Source organism: Papaver somniferum, chromosome 5, assembly GCF_003573695.1.
Source record: "Papaver somniferum cultivar HN1 chromosome 5, ASM357369v1, whole genome shotgun sequence".
Lineage (NCBI taxonomy): Eukaryota > Viridiplantae > Streptophyta > Magnoliopsida > Ranunculales > Papaveraceae > Papaver > Papaver somniferum.
In genome coordinates, this window is record NC_039362.1 from 146903655 (window position 1) to 146930183 (window position 26529).

A 26529-nucleotide genomic window follows, 5' to 3' on the forward strand; every position below is an offset into this window, starting at 1 on the left:
TTTAAATGTTGGGTACCGAAGCAATGTGTTGGTCGTTTACTGGGTATCAAACATTAAATAGCTCTTAAAAATTCTAGCGTGAGTTGAAATGAGTTTGCAATTATGTATTTATAGAGGGGAAAAATATTAGTCGTTGGATGAGGAACTGATAAGCAATGATCAGATGCGATGTAATGACTAGTGATGGCGCTGGAATGACCAGCGAGCGATGAATACTCTATGGCTCGCTGGAAAGTTTGTCGTGTATGACTATATGTTATAATTGAAATATAGGCATATACGTTTGACACTTTGGCATACCATAATGGGTGCATATATGGCAAAATCTTATGTTTGACACGTGCATGGGAATAGGCCTAAGTTTCTCATAGAGTCATGGTTGATCAATCTCATGCGTCATTAATTGCAACACAGGAACCAAAACAATTTGAACAGGAAAAATGCTAACACTTGAGAACCATTGCAATCTCGTGTATAACCTCAGCAAAGTGCCTCAAAAAGAACTTGGACAGTACTCTTGTTTGGATTTTCACATGGAGTGCTTAAAAAAAGAACTTAGACAACACTCTTGTATGGACTTTCACAAAGAGAAGTATTGATCAGCACTAAGAGAAGCAACTGAGAACTTCTCAACATAAAAGTCTTCTCATTTGGTAAAGTCAATCTCATAAAGGATCAATCTATAGTTCTTTATAAGGTTTTTTAAAAGAATTAAGCTACACGGTGTTAACAAAAGTGTAAAAAACAATGAAGGATTCAACTAATTTACTATGTCGGTTGCCAATTATTTGATATGAATGTTTTAGTATTCATTTGGTAAAAGCAAGCTTCCAATCAACCTATTTTGTATTATTAGACTTTTGAGAAGGACAATTTCAGAGGGTGTCTTGATTTCCTTAATTATTCATTCATCACTGAAGAAAATCCATCGAGTTTATATGAGTCCTATAAATAATTAACATCAACAACAAATGCTTGTTTAGAATGGAGAAACCTATGTTTCGAGTTTCGAGAACTCTGCTAAATTTGCTTCGAGTTTTTTCTGTAGCTGCCGTAAATCCCCAATATTTAAAACATAGGGTCCTACTCATATGCCTGAATATAGTTAGAAAATTAAGAGATTTTTTTCATTTTTTTTTCGTTCTAAACCTTTCATCAACTTAGTATACCTAGGGGTGCACATACCCTACCCATACCCGCCAACCCTACCCTACCCTATCTGCCAGTTTTTTAACCGTATCCTATCCTATCCTATCTACTATTTGGCGAGTAGGGTGGCGGGTAAAAATTTTCTTAACCGCCAGTAAACGGGTATGGTGGCGGGTAAAGCTCGAAATTATCTTACCCTACCAGCATACCCGCCTATTTATATTATTGATCTCTGTCGTTGGTCGTTTAATCTCTGCCGTTGATATTTATACTATTGATCTCTGCCGTTGGTTTTCGTTTTCCTCAACCTAAAAAGTAAAAACCAGAAACTGAATTCATTTCTCAAACCAGAAGACTCTCTACGCAGAGAAACTCCCAGAACGCAGAACCATAATCAAATCAAAATCAAATCTGTTAACTGATCTCGTTTAGGACCCTTTAATCGGTTGATTCAAGGTAAGATCTAACTTCAAAGTTGATTTTGTTTCATTTTTTTTCGTGTGTTAAATTGATTGAAAAATCATAGGGTTTCATGCATGTTGCAGGATACGAGGAATCTGAGTTTGCAAAGCTAATGAAGGGTTTAGTGAGTGGTTCTTCCTCCTAATTTAAAATCCAAACTAATTTTCAAAGGTATGAGTAAAACCCAGATTCCTTTTTTTACTTTCTTTCCCAGTTTACCTCTTATATCACAGATTTTTAATGTTTATTTGAATCTTTTGATGCAGAGGGGTCAAATTGGAAACCTTGCACGGATAGAGAAAGAAGATAGAGAGAATGGGTATGCTTCTAACAATCCAATCCCAGTATCAGGTTTAAGGAGTAGTATGAATTCTCAAACAACCAAAAGAACAACAACAACTACTAATAAGAAGCTTAAAAAAGAAACCCCACCTTCAGTTGGAGCACCTGTCAAGGTAAAAAAATTCATCTTTGCATGTCATCAAACTCTTTGTAATTAGTCTCATTAAGGATTTAGATTTCATAAACAGATATATTATTAGTGATTTTGATAATGAATCGACAGGTGAATAAAGAAAAAATCGGAGAAAGAATTGCAGCATTGCAACAACTAGTCTCACCATTTGGAAAGGTATAATCAATTTTTATTTTTTTCAATTTCAGTAAAAGATAATAGGAATTTTGTTTCATTTTTTTGTGTGTGTTAAATTGATTGAAAAATCATAGGGTCTCATGCATGTTGCAGGATACGAGGAATCTGGTTAAGGACACCGATTGATATGGATCCATCTACATTTGGAGCTGAAGAGAAGGAGGATGACGTCTTAGAGTCAGGTATACAACTTTCCTACATTGATTCTCCTACATTTGTCAAGTCTCTGCTGTTTTCAGTTTCTTAGAATATAGTATAACCATATGTATATTTCCATTAGTAAGTATACTGAGACCTCTTAATCAACATTTGTTGGTTCTCCTTCGGTGCAAGGATTTCTATTTTATCATGTTGTTGTAATCAAGTGCCATGTAGCTTGAAGTCAGAATTGCTTTACAGTTCGCAGTGCCTAAATCAGATCTTTTGATGACTGTAAAGGATGATTCAAGCATATAAATGCATTGTATTGTCTTAGGTGTTGTATAACTACCTGGCATGTATCTCATTAGGAAACCGTGAAGTTGCAGATATAGCTTTGGTGTCTTTTTTATTGATGTAGTGGTGATATATGCAAAGAGATGTGAACTCAGAAAACAAAAATAAAGAAATAACTGTTCCTGATAGATCTTAACTTTTTAGCAACCTGATTAATAAGGACACTCGACCTTCTAGATATTTCCATGTCGGACAGCCAGGTGCCTCTTGGACACTTCGACGACTACTTGAACATGATTAGAGTTATGTCTCTGTCATTATTCCTGTGTATGCTTGCACATGGTTTTGTTTGGCCATAATATGTTAAGGTTATAAGATAATGTCCTGCTTATTCAGCACTTTTAGATTTAGGATAACATTATTTCTGAAATATAAAGCAACGTAAAGCACATGGTTACCAAGTCGTGTAGCATGTACCACTATGATCATGTCTGGGTTTCTGCCTTTTCTAGCTCTCCATACTGATATCGGCACATGTAACGGTGTCATTGTTACAATGTGGAATACAGTGCTCTGAGTTGCATGTTAGTTCTAAACCTATCAAAAGAGCATTTTCTTCTTCTTCTTGTTCTGTACTTTTTTTTTTGAAGTATAGTTGCTATCTCGAACTCATAGAATTTAGCAATTTCCTAGCCTCTTATTTTGTCTTTCAAACATTAACAGGTACAAAACTTGTTGTGATATTATTACTTGATGTTGGTATTATGACTGAACTTTGCATCAAATCATTCACTATTATGACTGAATCTAACAAGAGATAACTTGTATGCAGATTTATTTGGTGATCTTAGTACTTATTCCATCATCGTAGATGATGATTGAAGAAGAAGGTCAATATGAAGAGCTTTTGGTGATGATATTGTTATATGAACAACAAGGTCACGTGAAGAACATGGAATTGGGCTGGGATTCATCGTCTATTTCAAAAAGAATAGAACTCTTTTCTTGGGAATACTTTTGTTTGTACATATTTTATGGTTATACTTTTGTTTCTTGAGAATAGAACTTGTTCAGAGTCTGAACTTCAGACTTCAGAAAGTCATGGAAAAAAAAAACGGTTATACCCACCACCCTACCCTACCCGACCCGCCAGAGAATGGGTTGGGTAGGATCTTACCCGTTTAATGGCGGGTAGGGTGGCGGGTAATGCTTATAATGTTTGATAACCAATAATATCACTCAATAATATCTAAAAGTTACTATGTAATGCTTATAATGTTTGATAACCATTGTATATTTGGGTAGCTGAATATTTATTTGTTGCAGTATTTTGTCAAAAAAAAAATGTTATGCATATCCTGAAAAGTTTCTTTGACCGAGAAATACAAAACCTCTCAATATTTAGAGTTTTCAAATATGAAAATCCCACATTTGATATCCATAACAAAAAAAAACGTGTTTTTATTTTTGGGATTTTTTAGAAGATATCGAAAAAAAATTATTATTTTTGGTTACTTCATTTTATTTTACTTTTTGCGGAATGAGTAATATTAAGAAAAATAATACTAGGAATTTACTCATGATTGTCTATCCTACTTTTCTGTTAATTTTGGTTGCTTCAATTTTTTATTTTTTTTTTTGGTTAGTTTTTTACTAGGAATGAGTAATATTAACAAAAATAATAGTAGAATTTACTCATGATTGTTTATCGCCCTTTTCTGTTAATATTGTTTTGCTGAACATCATGTTTAAATACTTCAGGATTTTGTATTAACAATTTTTTGGATTATATGCAGAAGTAGGTCTGGTCTGGACCCTCACTTTCATTTCTAGGCCACTTTTTTTATTTCTTGCAAAACTAGGCAAGTTAAACGGATTCCATCCACTTTAACCATCTCGGTCAATTTATCGCGTTGACTTGTCAATATCTCGCCAAACTATCATATAGGGATATCTCATGGATGTGGTAAGATTACTGAAATAACCTTTTTGTACGTGCGTCACTGCTTTAGTGATTCTCGTCCATTTCTTCCTTCTTCTCTCTAGTTCTCTCTGGTTCTTCTAAATCAATTTTTTCTTCTGCTAAAATCAAGAGATAACTTAGGGTTTTTTTTTTCTAATCAAACCTAATTAACATTAATGGTGGATGTTTAGAAGAGATTTACATTTATTCCACCTGCAATGGTGTTTTCACAATAGGGAAATTCTTATACGGAATTCGTCTTCCTATCAATTTCAGTCTCCTCGTATCTTTCTTCTTCCTTGGATTAACTGGGTATGTAAATCAGTCAAAACCCCCTTTCTTCAAATTTGTCAAATTTCATGAATTGATTGTGATTTCAGCAAAACCCATTATTCAATTTTGTTAATTTCATGACCAGGGTATTTGGGAACCAGCTGTTGTTCTTAATGGGGCTTGGATATACAAATCCAACATATGTTGTTGCTGTTCAGCCTGCAATCCCTGTGTTTACTTTTGTTTTAGAAGCTTTCATGGGGTACTCTCAAATTCCATCCTCCATTTATTCATTTCAACTTTTTTCCTCTTTTCCTTGCATTTGGGTGACTGGGGAGATTGAATTTTTGCAGCACCGAAAAAGTGAATCTGATGAAAATTGGAGGTTAACTCAAGGTTGGCGGCACAATAGTATGTGTTTATGGAGCTATACTAATGGTTTTGTTCAAGGTACCATCTATATTTGTAGAGGATGTCACTGAATTGTTGCACGGAGCAACGGCGGCGAATGATTTAATTGCCGGGGCACAACCAGAACCTGCTGGAGGGTTGATTTCGGGTTTGTTGGGTATTGGTCTTACCAAGTTTCACATTGGGATGCTCTGCTTGATTGGGAACTGCTTTTGTATGGCTGTTTATCTATCCTTCCAGGTATTTAGATGTTTCACAATGGGATGTTCTGCTTGATTGTGGTAATGGTTTGCTTAGATGAACTAGTAGCATTATAAACGAAAGAAACATGTAAAAAATTTCCTGCACCAGCTAGTGACCATTTAGAGGATCAGACCAATTTATAGCAGTTTCTGTTGATATTAGTTCAGCTGTTTAGAATATACTTCTTGGAAAAGTAAATGCACCGCACTCGTATTTTAGACAATGAACTGAATTCCATCTTTCTAAGTACTTCACAAATGATTTTGGTGTGAACTTAGATAGTTCATGTACACTATCGGTCACACCTTTATGTGGATTAATATCAACCATCCAAGGCGTTTCTTTAACAGGATTATGCCGGTACCTCTATCCATCTGATGACAGTTATTCGCTAGTTGATAACTTACTAAGTAAAATCTATGTTGAAGATATTCAGAGTTACTATTCGATACTTCTAGCTTGAGCACATAAATAAATTTAAATTGTATATACTGATTTGTGTATGGCATACATATTCCAGGCTCCGCTGCTACTAAAGTATTCGGCCAGTCTTTCAGTGACTGCATACTCATACTTTTTTGGTGCAATATTTATGGTTATTGCTGGAATATCTGCCACCGATGGAAATACTGTCTGGACATTGACATCGTGCTTTGTTTGCAATATTGAGTTTTGAAGCAAAAACAAGTCTGTCTTGTCTATTTGGTTATCGAATATTATGGTTGTAACTACCATTATTCCCAAGTTGATGTCTTGATGACTATGACTAGGGCGAGCTTCTGTAAGTAAGCTATTGAACCGATCCTCAAACTTAGACAGATCTTTAGAAAATTTGCAACTTTGCTCAGTGTAGCCATTTCAATTCACTTCGTTTTGTATACTTGAGGAATAGATTATGCAGCATCCTGAGCTCCTTTATTGGAAATCCTTAAGCGTTTATGAGTTTGCTAAGCTCGGCCGGGATGGAAACTGATAAAGTTAGCTTCTCCTGATTGATGTTTTTAGGGAGACAACATCTTCATATCGAATGTTGGAGATTCTCGTGCGGTGTTAGCAACGGCTTCTGACGATGGCACGTTGGTTCCAGTTCAGCTTACAATGGACTTCAAGCCAAACTTACCACGTGAGTCCCTCTCTAAGTCTCTGTAGTTTCACCTCATACTCTAGTCCAAGTTTAAGTCATTCAATTTCTTCCGTCTTGATATCTAAATTCTCTTCTTATTTTTTTCTCAGAGGAGGCAGAACGGATAATGCATTGCAACGGAAGGGTGTTTTGCTTAGACGATGAACCAGGTGTGCATAAAGTATGGTTACCAGCTGAGGAAAAACCTAGATTAGCAATGTCAAGAGCCTTGGGAGATTTCTGCGTCAAAGACTTTGGTGTTATTTCAGTTCATGAAGTCACACAAAGGAGTATAACCAGTAAAGACCAGTTCATTATCCTTGCCACCGATGGGTATGTATAAAAATCATTCTAATTTCATTTCCCTCGTGTTCCTAATTTCACATGAAAAATGGTGCAAATATTTGCAGTTTGCTAATGTAAACACTAAACTCTGATCTTATCGACTCAGGTATGGGATGTTATCTCAAATCAAGAAGCAGTTCAAATTGTTTCTTCAACACCGGATAAACGTAAAGCAGCTAAAAGAATAGTCGAATGTGCCGCACGCGCATGGAAACGTAAAAGACGAGGAATAGCTGCAGATGATATTTCTGCTATTTGCCTTTTTTTCCACCCTTATGCGTCCACCGTCTCGAAATTCTGAAGTCTCAAATACTGTACTAAATTGTAAGCTTTAGGTTAGGCAGGCAATTCAATGAGTTCAGCAAGCACTGAATGTTCAATAGATTTGAAGGACTAAAACGTCTTTTTAGCTAAGAAGATATGGACACCTGGAAGATAACTGCAGCTAACTTTCCATCCATCACTTTTGGTCAAAACTTGCCTAGTTTAGCAATAAATAAAAAAAATGGCCTACATTTGAAAAGCACCAAAAAAACAGGCCTATTTTTGTAAAAAGCCCCAATTTTTTTTGACTGTTCGATAGTATCACAATATCAATTGTTGTATGGAAGAAGCACATGAGCATTCACACTTTTATGTGTTTTGATTTTAAATTTTAATCACTGATTTAAATTTGGTCAAAAACCTTTTTACGTTCATTAAGTTTGTAATTGTAAATAGTTATTAGGGTTAGTTTAATTCTTAATAGTTTGGAATTGTAATTAAGATTGATTCAATTTTAAGTAGTGTAATTGGACGATGGACATTAAACAAAATTTTAAATTATGGTTGATTTAATTTTGTGATGAAATCGTGATAGACAATGCATATCTCGATGTGATTTTGTTTCAGTTTAGTTTTTAATTTTTATTCAGTATATAATAAATATATGGTGTGCCTATTTTTGACGTGTTTTGAAAGAACGCGCGATTGGGGGATATCAAAACTAATTGGGGATATAGCTACATGACAAAATAGGGATCCAAATATCAAATTCGGGTAACTCCTTATGTAATTATTTTTAGTTCCTAACCTAGCCCTCACTAATCAGGTTTAGTGGTTAATGATAATTAGTAAAATCTTAAGTATTTGGGGATAGATTAGTGTGTATTTTTATTTGAGTTTGTGTGGGGGGAGGTGAGAGTATAAGGAGGGAAAAATATTTTTGGGTGGATTTTTTTTTTTTGTGAAAATGGAAGATGATTGTGAGGAGAGAATTGCAGCTGCTGAATCTTTAGCTCAACTACAACAACAATCATATATTCAATCATCGGTTAATGATAACAACTCATAATTGGAATTATATGATGAACCAACACCCTTGGATCATGATTTTCGTGAGAATTAAGTATTTTTTGAAGAACCGACCCAAGAAAGTAAACATGTTCAACATACAAGCAACCCCAACACACAGGTAATGCTGCTAAGGGTCGAAAATTTGTTGTTTTTTTTTTTTGAAACCGCCATTTTTTCTCTGAAAAAGCTTGGTGCCGGCATACCCGTAGTATGAATACCACGCCGGCACCACCAGAACCAGCACAGTATTCATACTATTTCCATGCCGGCAATAGATTTCCCCAATTCTAAAACAATTTTCGGCGTGGTCTTTAACCAAAAAAACCATGCCGGAACGAAGTTAATTTTTTACCTACCACCGAATATTCCATGGAATATCCAAACCGGCATGGTTCCCTCCTAACTTTCCATGCCGGTACCACCAATAAAACATCCAGGAGTTAGAGAGTTTTGAACTTAAATACCTGCGTCTTATATAAATTATCGAGCACGCCGGAACCTATTACCGACGTGATAAAAAAATTACGGACCAAGCCGGCACGAGATACCGACTTGGAATCTTTCGAAAAAATATTTCTTAGCTACAGGAATGTGCGGTGCCACACCATACGTTGAAGAGTCCAAATATTTGTAGTCCTTGAACAATATTGGGAAGTGTTCATAAGCCCACACCTATGCAAATGAAATATCGTTCCAATGAAATGTATAAGAAAAGAACTAATTGGAAAAAAAAATAACTAGTTCTTAGTACTTGTAATACAGTGAAATTCCCATTAAATTGACAGGCAGTCGCCTTAGAAGATCTACGCATCTCCTCCAATAAATGTGCTAAGAAAGCAGTGCCTCATGAATACTCATGAACCTCTTCCAAGGGATCCAAGTATTGTAAGTTGTTCACATGCACCCTGTTACCATTAGAGTCAGGGAATATTGTGATGCCCAAGAGGAACAACAGATAAGCAGCGATAGTTTGCTGAATTTGTTCGGCATTCAATTCCTTGCCCATCGTATTACCAAACAGCTCTCTGAGCTTGACGACTTTAATAGTCTTTGTCATGGTTTTCTTTGAGACATACATATTTGCTTTTGTCGTTGCGTCATCCCAACCAAACAAATTTTTAGTCATCTCATAGATCTTGGACCATTCTAGGGTCTTACCGTCATCTTCTTTCTTAACGGCTTTTCCAACGATCTCTATACCTAATATTCTTTGGACATCTACAGGGATAATGGTCATCTCGCCAAAAGGGAAATGCATGGTATCAGTTGAAGCAAAAACCCTCTCCGATAAGCAATTTGCCGTCACTTGATCAGTGGACACATAATTTTCTACCGCGGGATACAACCCAGATGCTCTTACTGCCGCTTGAACATCCCCACACTCCCCTTCCAAATCCCATGTATCCATTTGTTGATGGCGGCAAACACGGAAGGCTTTCTTGTGGTCCTATAAAAACACACCAAACAAACATCAATTCACCTGATGTCATATATAAACAATATAATAACAAGATGCAAACGTGTTAGATAAGTTGAATAGATCCAACGAGCCCAAGAGTCCTTGTAGTCAAATAAGAGTTTCAGATCTCTCGACTGACCCCAGTGTTTGCCATCATTACGTTCTGGAATCATGTCATATGTTTTTGGGAGGTGCTTGGTGGGTCCTTTTCCTTTTTCTCACCGGCTTCAACTTCAGGTTTTCCTAACCCATGTGAGGACGAGCCACCTGCTGGATCAGGAGGTACAAATTCCTCCCACTCAGCATCACCATTGCTGCTTATGTCTCCCTCCGGGGGAATCTCCAGAATCATGACCTTACCACGTTCCGGATCATCTCGAATACGTAGAGGCCGAGAAGACTTAGGTTTTCCTTCATCAACAGCTTTTACCTTTCCTTTCTTCTTTTATGAAGCTATGGACCTACGTACAAAAAGAGATTTAACAAAATAAGGTGATCAAAACCGGCATGGTCGGGAAACATAACGATACTGCCGGCATATATGCCGGCATTGTAGTCAAAAAAGATGATATGCCGGGTTTTTGGGTCGGCATTGTAAGCAAATATATTCCATGTCGGTAATATGGAATTGTCTACATAGATTGAACAAAATAAGGTGATCAAAACCGGCATGGATAGTGAACATTACGATACTGCCGGCATAGGTGCCGGCATTCAAATTTATAGGGTTTATATGCCGGTATTATAATAACTTACATGCAACAAAAGGGGGATACATGACATATAAACCGACATTGTATTCAAATTTAATGGTATGCCGAAACTAAATTGGAATTTCAATTCACTAAATTCAGTTTCAAGTTCACTAATTCAAATTTCCTTTTACCTAGTAGAAACAATACAACATGCAATTTTCAATTTGTGTTTTTTATATTATTGAATAAACCCTAAAAATGCTTCAATAAACATACACATCACTTACCTCATCATCTCTGTCATTTCCTCATCATCATCTTGTTCAATAGATGCTTCTGATTTCGATTTACCACCAGGATTAGGTATGGGTTTTTCAGGAGGTTTGCGAGGACCCATTCTTTTTTGGGTTTGAAGGATTGAATGAATTTGGTTCAGAGGATAAAACCAAATAATGTTGTTTAGTGGTTTTGGAAGTTTTTTTGGAATTATCGAAGTGAAAACAAAGAAATAGAGTTTGTAACCGTCAATTTTATGTAATAATGGAGTTTGTAACCGTCACATAAATGGAATGTGGGAGTTTGTAACGGTTACAATGGGGGGTAATTGGTGGGACAGTTAAGGGGTTTGTAACTGCCGCTTGAACAGAGTTTGTAACAGTCAGAGTTCCGGCATAATGATATGGTACAATTTCTTGCCGGCATTCTGAGTATAAGTTTAAATTGGGTGTACAATACCGGTATGGTATTTGATTCTTTTTGAATGCCGGCACCGGAAATAAACTTAAGGAAAAATACAACATTAACCACATAGTCTTAAGGAAACAAATAACATTAACATTAACCTAATCTTAAGGAAATAAAATTAGAAACATTAACCGTATAAACAACGTTACACATGAAATGAAAGATCTTAAGCTAATTGCAACTAACATCATTTCTTGGGACGATATTCAAGAAACAAAGCAGCTTCAAAATGCCTAAAAGGCTCTTTTCTCCACTTGAAATATGCGTCCTGAGCTTGATACCTATTCCCTATGAATTTTGCGAGAAACTCGTTGTATTTGCGACATAATTTTATGAGGGCAATTGTGCGATTCGCTACAAACACATCCCCGTAATCCATTTTGCATTTCTTGCACTTACCGTCCACAAACTTCGGTATATAAGGACCATCCTCAATAAGACCCCAGAAAAGGTTTGAAGGGCGGTGATCTTCCGGGAGATCTGATACTATGTAGTAATTTTTAATCCATTAGGTTTCTTCCTCAACTTCCGCTTCTATCTTCGCTTGTTTTACACGTTCGTATATCTCTTTAATTTCTTTGCGATATTTTGCTTCTATTGCTGCCTCTTCTTCTACTCTTTTCCTTCTAAGTATATCTTCTTCCATTGCGGCAAGTGACTTGGTGGTTTTCTCCTTCCTTCTAAGTTTTTCTAATATTATGGGAATTGAGTTGGTGGTGGATGATGATTGATTCCTTATCGGAGTGGATAATTTTTTCATATAAAAATTCTCTGAAATCGGTAGTTGGTGATTGATTTTCCATTAGAGAAATGTGTTGAAGCTCACCTATTTTTTTTATTGAGGTATCAACTGCAATAGGTGTATCCACTTTAAATAGATGAGGATACAACGACTCTTTTCCACTTTATCATATCGGCATTGTCAGTAACTTAGATCCCACACCGGTAATGGTCTTTACTGGTTTATGGTTTAAAAAAAATAGTCGTTATGGATTTAATGTTCAATGTCGGCAGTGAACTAAGATGTTCCGTTATGCCGGTAGGGAGTACCGGCGCAGTAATTTGTATAAATAAAAGCCGGAACATGGTTTATTGCACACAGAAGTTTGACACTTAATACCGGCATTGAATAATATACAGTTTCTATGCCGGAGATATAACAATATTGAATTATACGATGTAAGCCGGAACTATAATTTATTTCAAATGTAATCCTTGTCGCGGGAAGCACGAATGCACTTAGCACGTGCATCAAGCCTTTAAACCAATTGGTGACCCAAGTGGACGAGTTATAGTCTCGTGAGGGTTTACATAGAGATGTACCCACAAAACCTTATAAAAAACTACCCTAAAAACCTAACCAAATACCACTAAACCTATCAATCTTCTTAAGAAGAATCCGTCTCCGGTTCACCCAGCTGGTGGTACTTCGTGACTTTGCTTACAATGTGGTTCATGTTGGCATCAAACATGAATGCTTCTCCCTTTTCCTGTAAGTAACGCGTTTTCACGGCTTCATGCTACAAAAACAACACAAAAACTTAGTTTTGTTACATAAAATTTGAAAAATAGTGGTTTGTGTCGAATTAATCATAAAGATACTTACAAGTTGTTGGGGGGACAATCTATTGCGGGTAGCGTGCTCGTTCCGGCGTTTCATTTTTAGATACTCAACCACCACATTTAAGATGATGTCCTGCCGTTGCTCGATTTGTTGAGCAGTTCTCCCTTTCGGGTTACCGTAATGGTGAATAAATTTGTTAAAAATCTTCAACCACATGGAATCCCGCGTGCTGTTATCTATAGTTGAAGGACGAGTTTCGGCGTACCATGCTTGGGTGATTGCTAAATCTTCCTCAGAGCCGAACGATGCCATTTGTTGTATGTGGGATTAACTACTATATATACTAAGCTATTTATAGATGATTATTCTAGGGTTTAGGGTTTCTAAGTTAAGAGGCTCAAGGAGATATATAAGAACACACGAGTTTTGGGCTTTTGGGTCCAAGTATTAGCTCTCATTATATAGAGAAAAACCTCAACAACTATTTTTTTTGAAATCACCAAAACACCGACATACAAATAAATGTAACATAGAATGCCGGTACCCAGTTCTGGTAGAGTTTACCGTTAGATGTCCATGCCGGTACAAAGGAATTTCTTCACAGTGAAATATGCAACTATTACTGGAATGGTTTAACAACAAGGTTCAACGCTGGTACTAGATGCTAACATTAAATATATAATTGCGACCATGCCGGTATTTGTGAATTAAAAAAAACGGCTAGTTTTTTGAAAAATAAGACCGTTGGAGATTCATTTCTATATAATAACCCCCATTCCTTTAGAAAAATGTACACAAAGCACCCATCAAATAACAAAAAACCTTCTTTCAAGAAAGGAAGCACCAAAAAATAGATCAATCAAGCACGGTTAAAGTTCACCAGCGATGGGAGATTCATCATCAAACTCTATTTGCAAAGTAAGTAGATTGAAAATTACTAATAATATATGGACAGTTAAAATCTTCACTACCATGACGGATACTAATACAATGTTCTCTTACAGAATCATGATTGTTGGTGTCAAATTTGCAAGTCACCTTCTCATCTAGCCATGGATTGTCCTTTTATTTATTCAAAGTGTAGAAGCTGTGATGGGACACGCCGGTTTTGGATTGCAAAAACTGATGATGCTGAAAATGTAAGAATGTTTCAAAGGTGTTTGAATTACCCAAAATGCGATGAGTTTCAATGGTTTGACAAAGCTGTTGAACTAGCATAATCAAGAGAAAATCACAAAGGCCAATGCAAGCCTATTGATGGGTGTGATGGGTGTTATATGAAGGGAAAGGAATATGTTGAAAGGGAAGATGAACCAATGAAGATTGTCCTTGACACCCCCATTCCAGACGATGTCTTCGAATATATTTGTGAAAGGCTCAAAGGATCCGCAATTGTTGAAAAAGGATGGAAATAGATTATGAGACCATCTTTAACTAAAGTTACTCCATTACCATGTTTTAGTATGTTTTAATTTAAAGTTTGAAATCTAATGTAATAGATTATCTAGGAATAAAATAAATAGAGAATTCGTAACCTATTTATAACAAATACCGGCATACTATATTTATCAATATCCAATGCCGGAATTATGCAAAACTATGCAAGAGTAAGAAAATCAGGTTTCCGGCATAGATCTAATACTTTTTCTGATGCCGGAACTACCTGTAATCTACACAGAAACTTGTTCATTTTTATCCATTGTGCCCGGAATGGTTTTGGAGTAAACAGTTCCATGCCGGTATACATGCCGGCATTGAAATTAAATTGCTTTGAATGCCGGAACCAAACAACTTACAGAGATCTAAACATGTTTAACATAAACCAAACAACTGAATCGTGCTTAAATGTTCTTCATCAAAGTATCATAAACCAAAACTAAACCAAACAAATAAAGAGTTCAACTATAGAGTTCAACAAAGTTAGAAATTGTTCAAAACATAACAACCACCATCCAAATAACGAAACACAACCACAGAGTCATCACTTGGTATTTTGCTTCTTGGAAATGGGCACCTTCCTTGTTTCCCCAAACAAAGTTCTTTCACTTGGGTCTTCAATTTTATCAAGCTTTTCCACTACTTCCTTCATTTCTTCAAGGGATAACACCTCTCCTTCCTCGTACTTGCAACCTAACATCTTCTTCTACTTGCCAAGCTGACGCCGCTAGTTTCATATATACAACACATAATTAGTATATATATGCTAATATAAAATTATGTATACATTAAACGAGTAAGAAATTAACAATATTTACTAGCAATCCGACTGTCTTATTAAGTTGGGTCATCGTAGGTGGTCCCTCTATAGGAGTTGGAACGGGAGGTTTTTTCTGGGGTGGAACTTCGACGTCTTCCGGGCGAACGACAAAAGGATGTGAACATTCCAAGTAATTAGCAATGTAGGTTGGGTCGGCTTCATCACCGTTGTTCACAAGATCCCAATTAGTAGCATCTACCAAATGACATGGTTCCCTATCCCTCCAATGTATTGGTTCTGGAGATGGATCATACTCTACCCTCAACGTTGTGGAACTTTCCATGGACATAGACAGGTCAAGCTGATACCTTTCAATAGAGGATGTCATGTAGCGGGGTAATTGCTTGTATCCAAGTTGTCGCATCACACTTCGAGGATCAGCCATAACGTATCCCTTTGGGTGGAACAAAGGCCCGTTGTAAAATGCAACGTTATGAGACCTCAAATATTGGTGGTTTTCTCTAGCCTCCTTGTAAGGGTCGAACACAACATCTTTGGTAGTCATTGCGTCCAGAGCCAATCTCATATCTGTCAGTCGATGATCGTTACCGGGCTTCGGATGGCTGTTGAACTGGTATATCTTAGCTCTAGGCTCCTCGGGGTCATCAACGGGAATAATCTTCAAGAAGGGGTTGTCCTTGAACAATGTTTGGAAATGTTCATAAGCCCACACCTATCCCAATGTGAAATGATACATATAAAAATCAGTAAATTTTGTGAAAAGGGTACATGTGAACAATATAAATAAGAACATAAGTTTAAAAACAAAATTAACTGGAGTAGAGTGAAATTCTCTACAAATTGGTTTGTAACCGCCAAAGAGGCCCTTATCATCTCCGTCATCAAATGTGCCATTACCACGATGCCCCAAGAATAGCTAAAGACATCTTCCAACGGATCCAAGTATTGAAGGTAGTTTGCACTAACCTTGTTGCCACTAGTGTCAGAGAATACCCTAGTGCCCAAGATGAATAACAGGTACACAACATATGTATAACGAATCTGTGCGGAGTCCCATCCATCCTTCAAACTTATTTCCTTTAAGTTTTGAAACGTATCCTTAAGTAGGGTCAGCTTGATGGTCTTTGTCCTACTAAGCATAGATACTAGAAGCTTTCCACAGAAGTTTTGTAATCCCAACCAATCAACTTTTTAATAAGCTCGTGCAACTTCGTCCATTCTATCTCAAAAGAATGATTATCTCCTTCTGCAATTGATTTGCCGGTAACATTCAAGCTTAGGATGTTCTGAGCATCATCAGGGATCAAGGTCATCTCGCCAAACGGGAAGTGCATGGTATCTGATTTACCATGATAACTTTCGACGAAGCAATTGACTGTCACAATATCTGGTTTCACATAATTTTCAACCAAAGGATATAGACCAGAATACTTAACTATTGCTTGAACATCTTCATGCTCCTTAGACAAATCCCAGTGAGCCGCGGCTTGGTTTCGGCAAACACGCACAACCTTCGTATGATCCTACAATTAAGAGATAATATGATTAAGAGATTATGCGTAAATACAAAACAATACATATGCACGAGATAGAAATTCTTACATAGGTTTGATATATAGTACGAGCCCACGAGTGCTTGTAGCCAAATAGATACCCCGGATCATAAGAAGTTGCGCCCCAAATTCTACCACGATCAAGGTCGGGCATCATGTCATCAACATGAGTAAGGTGTGAACCTTTAACTTTTACTTTTCCTTTGCCTTTGCCTTTGCCTTTCCCCTTGATTTGTGTGGGTTGTTGACTCCTTGGCTTTGGATTGCTAATTGAGTTGGTTCAATCTCATTATCTTCCTCCTCACTTTCCTCTTGCTCATCTTGCTCATCTTTCTCATCTTCCTCCTCAACAACTCCGGTTTTACTACGATCACGACCACTCTCCCAAATTTCCCCTCTTGTATTAGCACCCAAACGCTTTTTGTTTTTCCCTCGAGGAGGCAGAGATTGAGGAGTATCAAGACCATCCTTCCTTCTTTTCTTAGTGACAACATCTTTAGATTTTCCTTTGTTAGCCTCATTTGCTTTAACTTCCTTTGCTTTAGATATATTTCAAAAGAAGAACGAAATAAATATAAGACAACTAACTTTAATTTCTAATACCGGCATAGATAAACCACATTATGGCATAAAATCATAAATATCGGCATACTGAAAAGTATCGAACATGCCGGGATACAATACCGGCATAGTATCTCAAAACGATTACATGCCGGGAGCAGCTGCCGACATTGATAAATAAGTTTCTAGGATGCCGGTTTACTATAGGAAATTCCTGGATAAGAAAACTCAAGTACCGGCAGCTACGTAAAACAAAAATAAATGCCGGAACGGAGTACCGGCATTGAAATAAAATTTTCCAGGATGCCGGTAGTAGTTCTAAAGTTTCTGGATACAAAAACTCTAGTACCGACATGGAATCTAACATACAATGTACGTCGGAACAACTAAAAAAATCATAGGGTTTTCTGTTGATTAGAAGCTTACTACCGGCACACTCGTAAAAGTTCAAGTAAATGTCGATACTAGGTTCAGAAATGGTGTTCATCCTAAATTCAATGCTGAAACTAAGTTCTGGTGCGGTCTTCAACCTAAATTGAACGCCGGAACGGGATACCAGTGTGGTCTTCATCCTAGATTGACTGCCGGTACTAGTCTTCATACTAAAATGAGTGCCGGAATTTCTGAAACTCAACTGTTTAACTTAGGGTTTCACGATTTCGACCTAAACCCATTGCTAAAAATCGATTGAAACACTAATTAAACAGTTTTAAATGACTTACCTTCACAGAAGCCATATTTCTGAGTAGTTGATCGTCCGATAACTCTTGTTCTTCGTTTTCTTGCTCTTGAGCAATCAAAGCAATCCTTTTCTTTTATTTCTCTTGAGCAATCGATTTTGATTTCGATTGGGCATCTGATTTGTTTCGTGGAGGCATTCTTATGGGTTGGTTTTAATCGACGAAGAAATTTTTGGTTCAACGATTAATCGTAGAGTATATGAAGAAGAGGAGAGGAAGATGGAAGAAAAAAAATTCAAAACCTAACCCTAAGTATCGAGTATGCCGGCACAAATCAAATGGGGGATAACTCATTTTGGTTTTTTGGTTTTGATTTTAAATTTTTAATTTAGTGGGGAGGGTATATCAGTCTTTTCATAATATTTTTTAATTAATCTAAGGGTGTTTTAGTATTTTTGCCCCAAAAAACACCCCTTAGCAGACACCTTTGGTTGGGGGAAGTAATTCATATCCCCCAATTAGTTTCCATATCCCCCAATTGCGCGTTCTTTTGAAATGGGAAAAATATCGTTTGGTCCTTTTTTAGGTGGTCCTATGTCTGTTTAGTCATTTGGGAAAACGCCTTTACTGTTTGGTCCATAATTATTTAAAAATATTAAATGGAAAAAAGTACCCATCCGTGTTAATTTCCACTTATTTTTTTGTAGCAGTTCATTCTTCAAAATGAACTCCTGTTAATTTCTACTTATTTTTTCAGAAATCACCTAAAAAAACCATAGTTCATTCCATAATGAACTCCATATAAAAAGCTAAAAAAACAGAGTTCATTCCAGAAATTAACTCCATATAAAAAGCTAAAAAAACAGAGTTCATTCCATAAACGAACTCCATATAAAAAGCTAAAAAAACAGAGTTCATTCCAGAAATGAACTCCATGTAAAAAACTAAAAAAAAAACAGATTTCATTCCAGAAATGAACTCCATATAAAAAGCTAAGAGAGTTCACTCCAGAAATGAACTCCATATAAAAAGCTAAAAAAACAGAGTTCATTCCAGAAATGAACTCCATATAAAAAGCTAAAAAAACAGAGTTCATTTATGGAATGAACTGCAGCATCATCATCTTCATCATTTATGGAAGAAAAACGCGCAGATCTTCATTGTTGTTCATCATCTTCTTTCTCCATCTTCAACATTCAAACACCAGCAGCAACAAAAAAAAAAGTAAAGATTCTTCATCTTTGTCACTGTTTCCACCATCTTCAACAACACTAGCAGCAACAAAAAAAACGCGCAGATCTTCATTGTTGTTCATCGTATTCATCGTCTTTCTTCATCTTCAACATTCAAACACCAGCAGCAACAAAAAGAAAAAAGAAAATGAAAAACAGAGTTCGTCTTCGATCTATGTAATCAAATCAAAATCTTTGTTTCTTATTTCTCTGTAAATCGTCGCATCATCTCTGCAAATCTTCATCGTCGTCTGCAAAATCTTCATCGTCGTCTGCATATCTTCATCATCTCTGTTTCTTGTTTCCACAAAATTAAAACCCTAGAAAACACAGAGAGAAAACTAGATCTGGAAAGAAAAAAAAAATGAGAGAGAAAGTAAATCTAAAAATGATTTCTTTTCTCTTACTCTTTGACTTTATATATGGTCCTAATCTAAAAGGGTATTTCTGCCACTACAAGACGACAATTACATCATCCATGACGTCACCCTAGGACCAAACTATAATATATTTTCTCAAAAAGGACCAAACAGACACATGACTGAGTCAACAGGACTAGACTCTCTCTAATATATTGTTCCTAGGACTATATGGTATTTCCTACTTTTGAAATATTATGCAATTTTATAATATTTAGTTCGATTTAGTTAAAAATATACGTGATTGGACATATTTTCTTAAAAATGTTATGTTTAAGTTTGATAGATGGGTTTTGGTATCTTGTGCATCCATGCACAAGATAACAAAACTATAAAATATAAGAGAGAGAGAATGATTTTTTGAATTTGGGAATGCAAATATTCGTGGATTTTTGAACTTCTCTCTCTTATATTTTATAGTTTTTTACACTTACATAACAACACCCTTGATAATATTACTAAAAATAAAGAAATTGTGGGATCAGAATCAACCAGAGGTTCCGGTTTATGAGAGCGCTCGAAAAAAATTCTGTTTTTATGTAGAGAATTTAGGTTGAGAACAAGGAACAAACAAACTTTCTTCAGCGAGTAATGTTTTCAGTCATCAAATTATTGGACGACGGCTCTCCTATCGAACATTTTCTTGCAGAGTTTATCATTGTTTCTTCAGCTTTTGTTGGTCTCTATGGAACAATGGAAATTCTATTCCTATGGCTTTTTACTGATAAAGTTTTGGTTAAGGTCTCCACCAATGTGGATCAAATGAAGACTGATGAAACGGTTAAGAAGTTGATTGATGCGTTATCTAACAAGATGGCCACTAGTACTGCAGTGGAAGAACTGAATGTAAAGATGGGGGAGATCCTTAGCAGTATGGATGGGAACAAGGAATTAGATAGCAAGGTTAGCAACTTGGAAGAGGCGAACATGGTCTTGGTAGACAACATAGATGCCACGAGTGAAAGATTAAACAGTGTGGAGGAGGTAAACAAATAGCTCAATGATCAGCTAGCTGCATTGTCCCGGAATCCCTAGGTCATATATGAAATGAAAATAAAACTTAAAGAGAGACGGAGATGTCCATCCTAGTGTGTTGGTGGAGATTTTTGTGTTTATCTATTTTATCTTCCCTAGAATCCTAGATACTATTGTTCTTACATTTTCCTGTGGGTTGTCTTTTGTCTCTGATATGGTGGAATACTTCTTTTATCTATTTTGGTTTTTAAATTTATCCTTATTATCTTACTAAACACAATTTTCATGTCTGTTGGATCTTCATTTATTTATTTTTGGTTGAATTATTAGTTGACGTAAAGGGAACTTGACCCCTGTTTTAAGTGGTAGCCTTCTGAGTATATTATTTTAGGAATGTTTTCTAGTTATCCCGGAGCTTGGAATAGGGGAAGTGAATTGTTCCAGAAAATAGATGGTTGTAAACGAACGATAATCCTTGCTTATGCTTTCCTTCAATGCTTAAACTTTCGAATGATTTCAGAAAGAAAATGCCATTAATTGATTAGGTCTGTTCGGTACGGCCAAAACTAAACTAGCTCCTGGTGATTAGGAACTTCACTTCTTGCTTATAGATTGTTGAACTTAGGTAAAAACTCAATTACATTAGTGGAGGCAGATTTTAGGCAAGAAAAGGACTTAGGTATGTACAAGTTCTGTAGTTGCATCTTTATTTTTCTTTTAGGTATTTGCAGGTTCTGTAGTTCTGCATTATTTTGATATGCAATCCTGTAATAGGTTTTACTAGTTTTCTCGGAGAAAATGTTGTAGAAAGATTATTATGGTTTGTTCAAGTAATGTCTAAATCTTAATTATTTGTTGGAAAATTATGAGTGTGTGTTTACCCCATAATGGCCTGAACTGGGGAAATTCTACCAGATGACAATATGTGTAACTAATGTCATCGTAAGACAAATTGGTCTCTCATTCAAAGAGGGAGATTCTCATGAAGGTGGGGTCTTCGCCTCTGGAAAACCCATTAAAAAGTGGACTTACTTACTAGGGCAGAAGATACTAGTTCAACTGGTGTTATTTGAACACCGGATTTATTTGCATAGTAGGAAACTAGTTGTGAGAGTTTTGGGAAGATGTTTTTTCTTCTTCCTTTTATTTTAGCCTTTTGGCTTGTTTTATTCCTGTTTAGTTTCTATTTAAATTTTTAAGTATGCATTTTTTTCTCACCTATTGCAGTTGAACATCTGTTACTATTCAAGAAACTAAATTTATTGAAAAAACTTTATTTGATGCAAAGAAAATTGGTATGCTCAAATAATACATAGAGCTAAAATGTTTCTTAGTTTTTTTTTCTTTTCTGTAATTATCAAATGGAAACTGTAGATTTTCTTTCCTGGATGTGGTTCTGCTATTTTCCTAAATTAACATTATTCATCTGATCAAAGATAAAAGAACTAAGCATCTTAAGCTTTGTTGATGAATTTTAGCAAGATGAGAACTCCCATCTCTCAAGTCTCATGTCATGTTTCCTGCTGGAGTGTCGCCTAGACGTCAGGATCACTTGTTCCTCGTAGACCTCTTTGCTCTTGTTATTGTTGAGTTCTTTTAACCACAGTTCATAAGGTTTAAATATATAGTGATAATCAAGAGGCTCAAAGTCTACATGAGGTTCCATTAAAAAAAAAGTCTACATGAGGTTCACCAACTCTTTTAAACCGAGTTGTTCTTTACCAACTGAACTCTCAACATTGCTCGATATTGTGCTTCAGATTTCATAATGTTCTCCTTTATGTAAATAGATTCTCGATATTGTGATGTATATCTATGCCACAGAAAAAAGGTTGAATATCACACGATCTGGTAGGTGGGTAATACCTTAAAGCATGGACCTTTATGACACTTTTGATGGCACAAATCATCTTCAAACACTTTTTTCACGGTGAAACTACATATGAATTTCTTTTGTTTTATTTAATCATATCATATGCAATCATTTTTTCGTTATATAAGCAATGTTCTTATAAATGGTAGTATGGTACCCCTTTTACATAAGCTAATTACTGAGCCTAAACCAGGCGCAAATCTGGCCAGGAGACCGACAGGCAGAGCAACTGTAGTAGTGCTTGGCTCGTCTTGTTTGACATTAGCTCTTGCATATGTATAACTATCATTTTGATTGGTACCTCCGACAACTGCCCCATCAAGTAGATTAAGATCAGGCTTATTCGACCAATGAGAATACCCTCCTTTGCAAGCAACATGTTTTGGGTTATTCTTGAACAACACAATCGAAGATGGCCCATGGTGAATCATATGGGGAAAATTTGTTCCACATCGGATCACGTACCTCATATTCATTGGGTTATTACCTAAAATATAATCCAATTAAGGTTGAAGAAAATTATAAAGGTCATCTGGAGTAATTTCAGGATCGTTGTATTCCCCTACGTCTAAGATGTGGTCGGGCCACGTGGATTTTGTATATGGCCCTTTTTATTCTTTTGACACCTATTTAACTAAAGAAACCCGCCCCTTCCAAATCCCCTTAACTGTTTTACTTTTTTAGAAAAAGTAGGAAGTTAAAAAAAGAAAAAAGATAAACAATTAGGTAATAAAACTGTTTTGGAAATCTTTTCGTATTTTATACGAGGTGTCATCATTCAAAGAGGGGCCACATACTTCGAGTATGTGACCCGACCACATCGTAGCGGAATCGTTCATATTCAATGTTCTTACCAAACTGTTAGATACTCTGCATAATTAACCATACCAAAAAACTGCAGCAATGCTTCAACAAAAGAAGACAAAAAATGGTGTATTGTAAATTATTCCATTCTTGAAAATATAATAAGCTTCTTGATTCTGTTAACAAAAAGTTTCTTTGATTTCTCTAAGCACAATTGCAGATGTATTCTTTGTCATAAACCAAATAATCAGTCTGTAGCTTGACCGTATACCATCAAGTTTTTCCTATAGTACAAGCTATAATAAAATTTCAACCTTTAAACATACGCGACATCTTATTAAACCGATATGAAAATTGTAAAGTTTAGAGTTTTGGTTGAAACTATGTATCCAAGCAACTGATTAGAGTTTCGTTAAAGTTATGTACCCAAGTAATTGAAATTTGGTCACCGATGTCCTTCTGGTTCTACAAGAACTCGCATCTCCTCGACTATCTCTATTAGCTTGCTAAAAAATCTCCAAGTACTTTTGGTCATAATTTATGGTATAAAGCCACACATCGGTCCATCTCCATTCAAGAATTCTTTTTTTTTTTAGAACGGCTGCTTAGACATTGGATAACATTAAATTAGAATGTTTACCATATAGTTGGTACTTTTATAAAATTGCACCATCTCTGGGATGCTATACTGGTACCTTTCGCGCTGAGGATTTCTATTTTATAAAGTTATAATTGTATGACATGGTAAAAGTTCAGATGTATATTTAGGATCAGATATATTAAAAGCAATGGATACAACCAGATGTTTATCTAGCAAGGTCGGACCCAGAATGTTACACAACTTGTAAGTATATGGTTGCTTATGGCTCATAAATAGTGCAAACAAATACTGAGATCTCGACAAATATTGGACTATTTTTAATCCTCTCCTCCCCCTAAAAGGGTGGAGTTTGAGTACGGGGTTAACACTGAATTTTAAAAGCTTGAATAGTAAATGAGAAAGTGTTTGCTTACATGAAAGTTTATAAATAGAAAGACTCAAACAATTGGGAAGATCATTCCATGACACTTATGTATGCTAGTTGCTTTCTAGAGTCATCCTCTAAGAAACATAATTAAGTTTACGACTTAAAGACTTCACTTAAGGATTCGGGAAGCCAGGTCGGACTATCTTTACCTTGATAGTTCGTGTATCCTGATCTTGTTCTTGTTGACTGTCGAAGTTTTCATCAATCTCCAATCAGGAACGAGATAGAAATCGCAAAGTTCTATTCGTCTTAGAATTTGTGATTCCTCAAGATAGATATATAAAACTTTTCTTTGTTGATCGGTTTACATTGTTACTGAAAGGTGGTTACTAATCCATGCTTCTTAGCTAACTGAATGTAAGTGTTCCAGATTCATGAGGTTTGCTAGCTTTATATATTATAAACAAATTTCCAAGCCTTGATTTAAACTATTTAAAGAAAAATTAAATAGGCTTAGTAGTTATAGGCAGATTCTTATCAAAAGTTTTCACTTAGGTTGAATCAACTCTTAGGCTGTAAAGGATGTCAGCTAAGGGAATCAATTGCGTAGAGCCTTGCGAGGTTCAAGAGATATAAGGAGCACCATTGCAGATGAATTTCTTGGATGGTTAATTTGGTCTAAACTATATTCCAGTCCGAAGTCTGACGGTGTCTGTAGCGTCTTAATACAGTTTGGTATTCAAAGCTGGACGAAGTCTCGAGGCTTTTCTGCAGGTGCAGTTTTCCTCGTTAACAAAACTTTTGGTATCTTGTGTTTTTTCTTTTCCAAATTATATTGTTTTATCTTTATAACAGGAATAACACAAGTAGTACGTATTCAATGTAGGTAATTTAAGCCCTTATTAATTGTGATCAATTACGAGACATGTTCTTGTAGAATTCGTATCTTGAAAGATAAATAAAAAGTTTCATACTTGGCAGAATTGGGATCGTCTTGATTCAGATACGACTAGATTGATCTTGGATATTGATTTTTGAGATCGTCCAAGAACTATTCTACACAACCAGGTTCACGAACTTTTTGTCTAGACATATTGATTATGGAAGAGATAAGAGAAAAATTTATATACATATTGTTAAAGGATCTTAATTATATCTACTTGCAATTGTATTAAGTTTTGTCCATACAGGTTGACGAACGAAAAAACAGGTGTACCTTGTACCCTCTCCTTTTCATGTAAGTTATAACTTCTATTTATCATTAGCAATGAGGTGGATATTCTTGGATTTATTGTATTCCCCTACTAAGTAAGAAACAAAACCCCCTACAAACATACCGCAAGTGACACCCCTTTTTGAGCGGTAAATTTCTTGTCGAAAGCAATTGATGCAGCTACATGAGTGAATAGAAGTAAATATGTGGTGAAGATCTCAAAGAAAAAGATGGTGCATAATAAATGAATTCCAAATATTCTACGGAAAAGAATCGTCAAATAACTGCAAGTGCAATAGGAAATAATAGTTTCCTTCGTTCAAACCAAAATTTATTCCTTCTTCTGGCATAACCTGTAATAACAAAAAATAAAAGATATATTCACAAATTCACAACGACAAATGGAGTAGATTACAAATTCCATTGGTGCATAACCGAATCGGTTTCGGTTCAGTTTGGTGCAGAGTTGTATATATATTTTTTAAACCGACTGGTATCAAGTATGTAACAACTTAATTTTTCTACTTGCAATTGTTTTAGGTAAAAAAAAATGTGTGAACTGAGGGGTAAGCTGAAGTTTGTTGTGAGAACGAGAAATCAAAATCCAATAAGACTCGCCTAAACCAAGAAATAATTGTTCGGGTATTGTTTCAGTCACAAAGGAGGAAAATGGTTGATCTTAGGGAGGAAACCGGAGAAATAATGAGATCAGAGTGTTCAAATTCTAATGAAAAAAATGTAAGTCTCTATAGAGGTTGAGTTGAAACTTTTTTGATGTTAGACTCATGTGTATTTTATTAGTTGAACTCGTCGATATTTCGTAAGAAGTAGAATAACTGGAAAGTGGAGAATGTTGTTGAAGTCATGCCGTAATTGTAGGGAAGACTGAGAATCACATGCCTATTTACTCTATCATCAATGCATTGTTTCGCACGACATGATATTTATCCCATTGTGAATATACGGTTACATCGCACGTGTTGTAGACCACAGAACACAACCTTAAAGGTATCCCCATATGACGTAATTGATGGCTCTTAAAAAAATAATAGCAGAGCCAAGTGTCGCTACTGTCAAATTATTGGTTCATATTAGAGGCTACTCGATCAGTTAACTGAGTCAAGACTCATTATGACAATTCACTAGTGATGAGCATCGAGTCTAATGAGACTAGCAAGTC

General features: G+C 35.9%; 1 protein-coding gene and 1 pseudogene across 1 annotated transcript; both read left to right on the forward strand.

The window, feature by feature from the left end:
• The first annotated feature begins 4822 nt into the window (after nucleotides 1–4822).
• Nucleotides 4823–6264, forward strand: LOC113279824 (annotated as a pseudogene).
• A 42-nt stretch (nucleotides 6265–6306) lies between these two features.
• On the forward strand, nucleotides 6307–7357 carry LOC113279825 (probable protein phosphatase 2C 34). Its single transcript, XM_026528479.1, has 4 exons — nucleotides 6307–6312; nucleotides 6594–6711; nucleotides 6822–7048; nucleotides 7163–7357. Exons 1-4 carry the CDS (start codon nucleotides 6307–6309, stop codon nucleotides 7355–7357), a joined length of 546 nt encoding a protein of 181 aa, XP_026384264.1.
• The last annotated feature ends 19172 nt before the right edge of the window (nucleotides 7358–26529 follow it).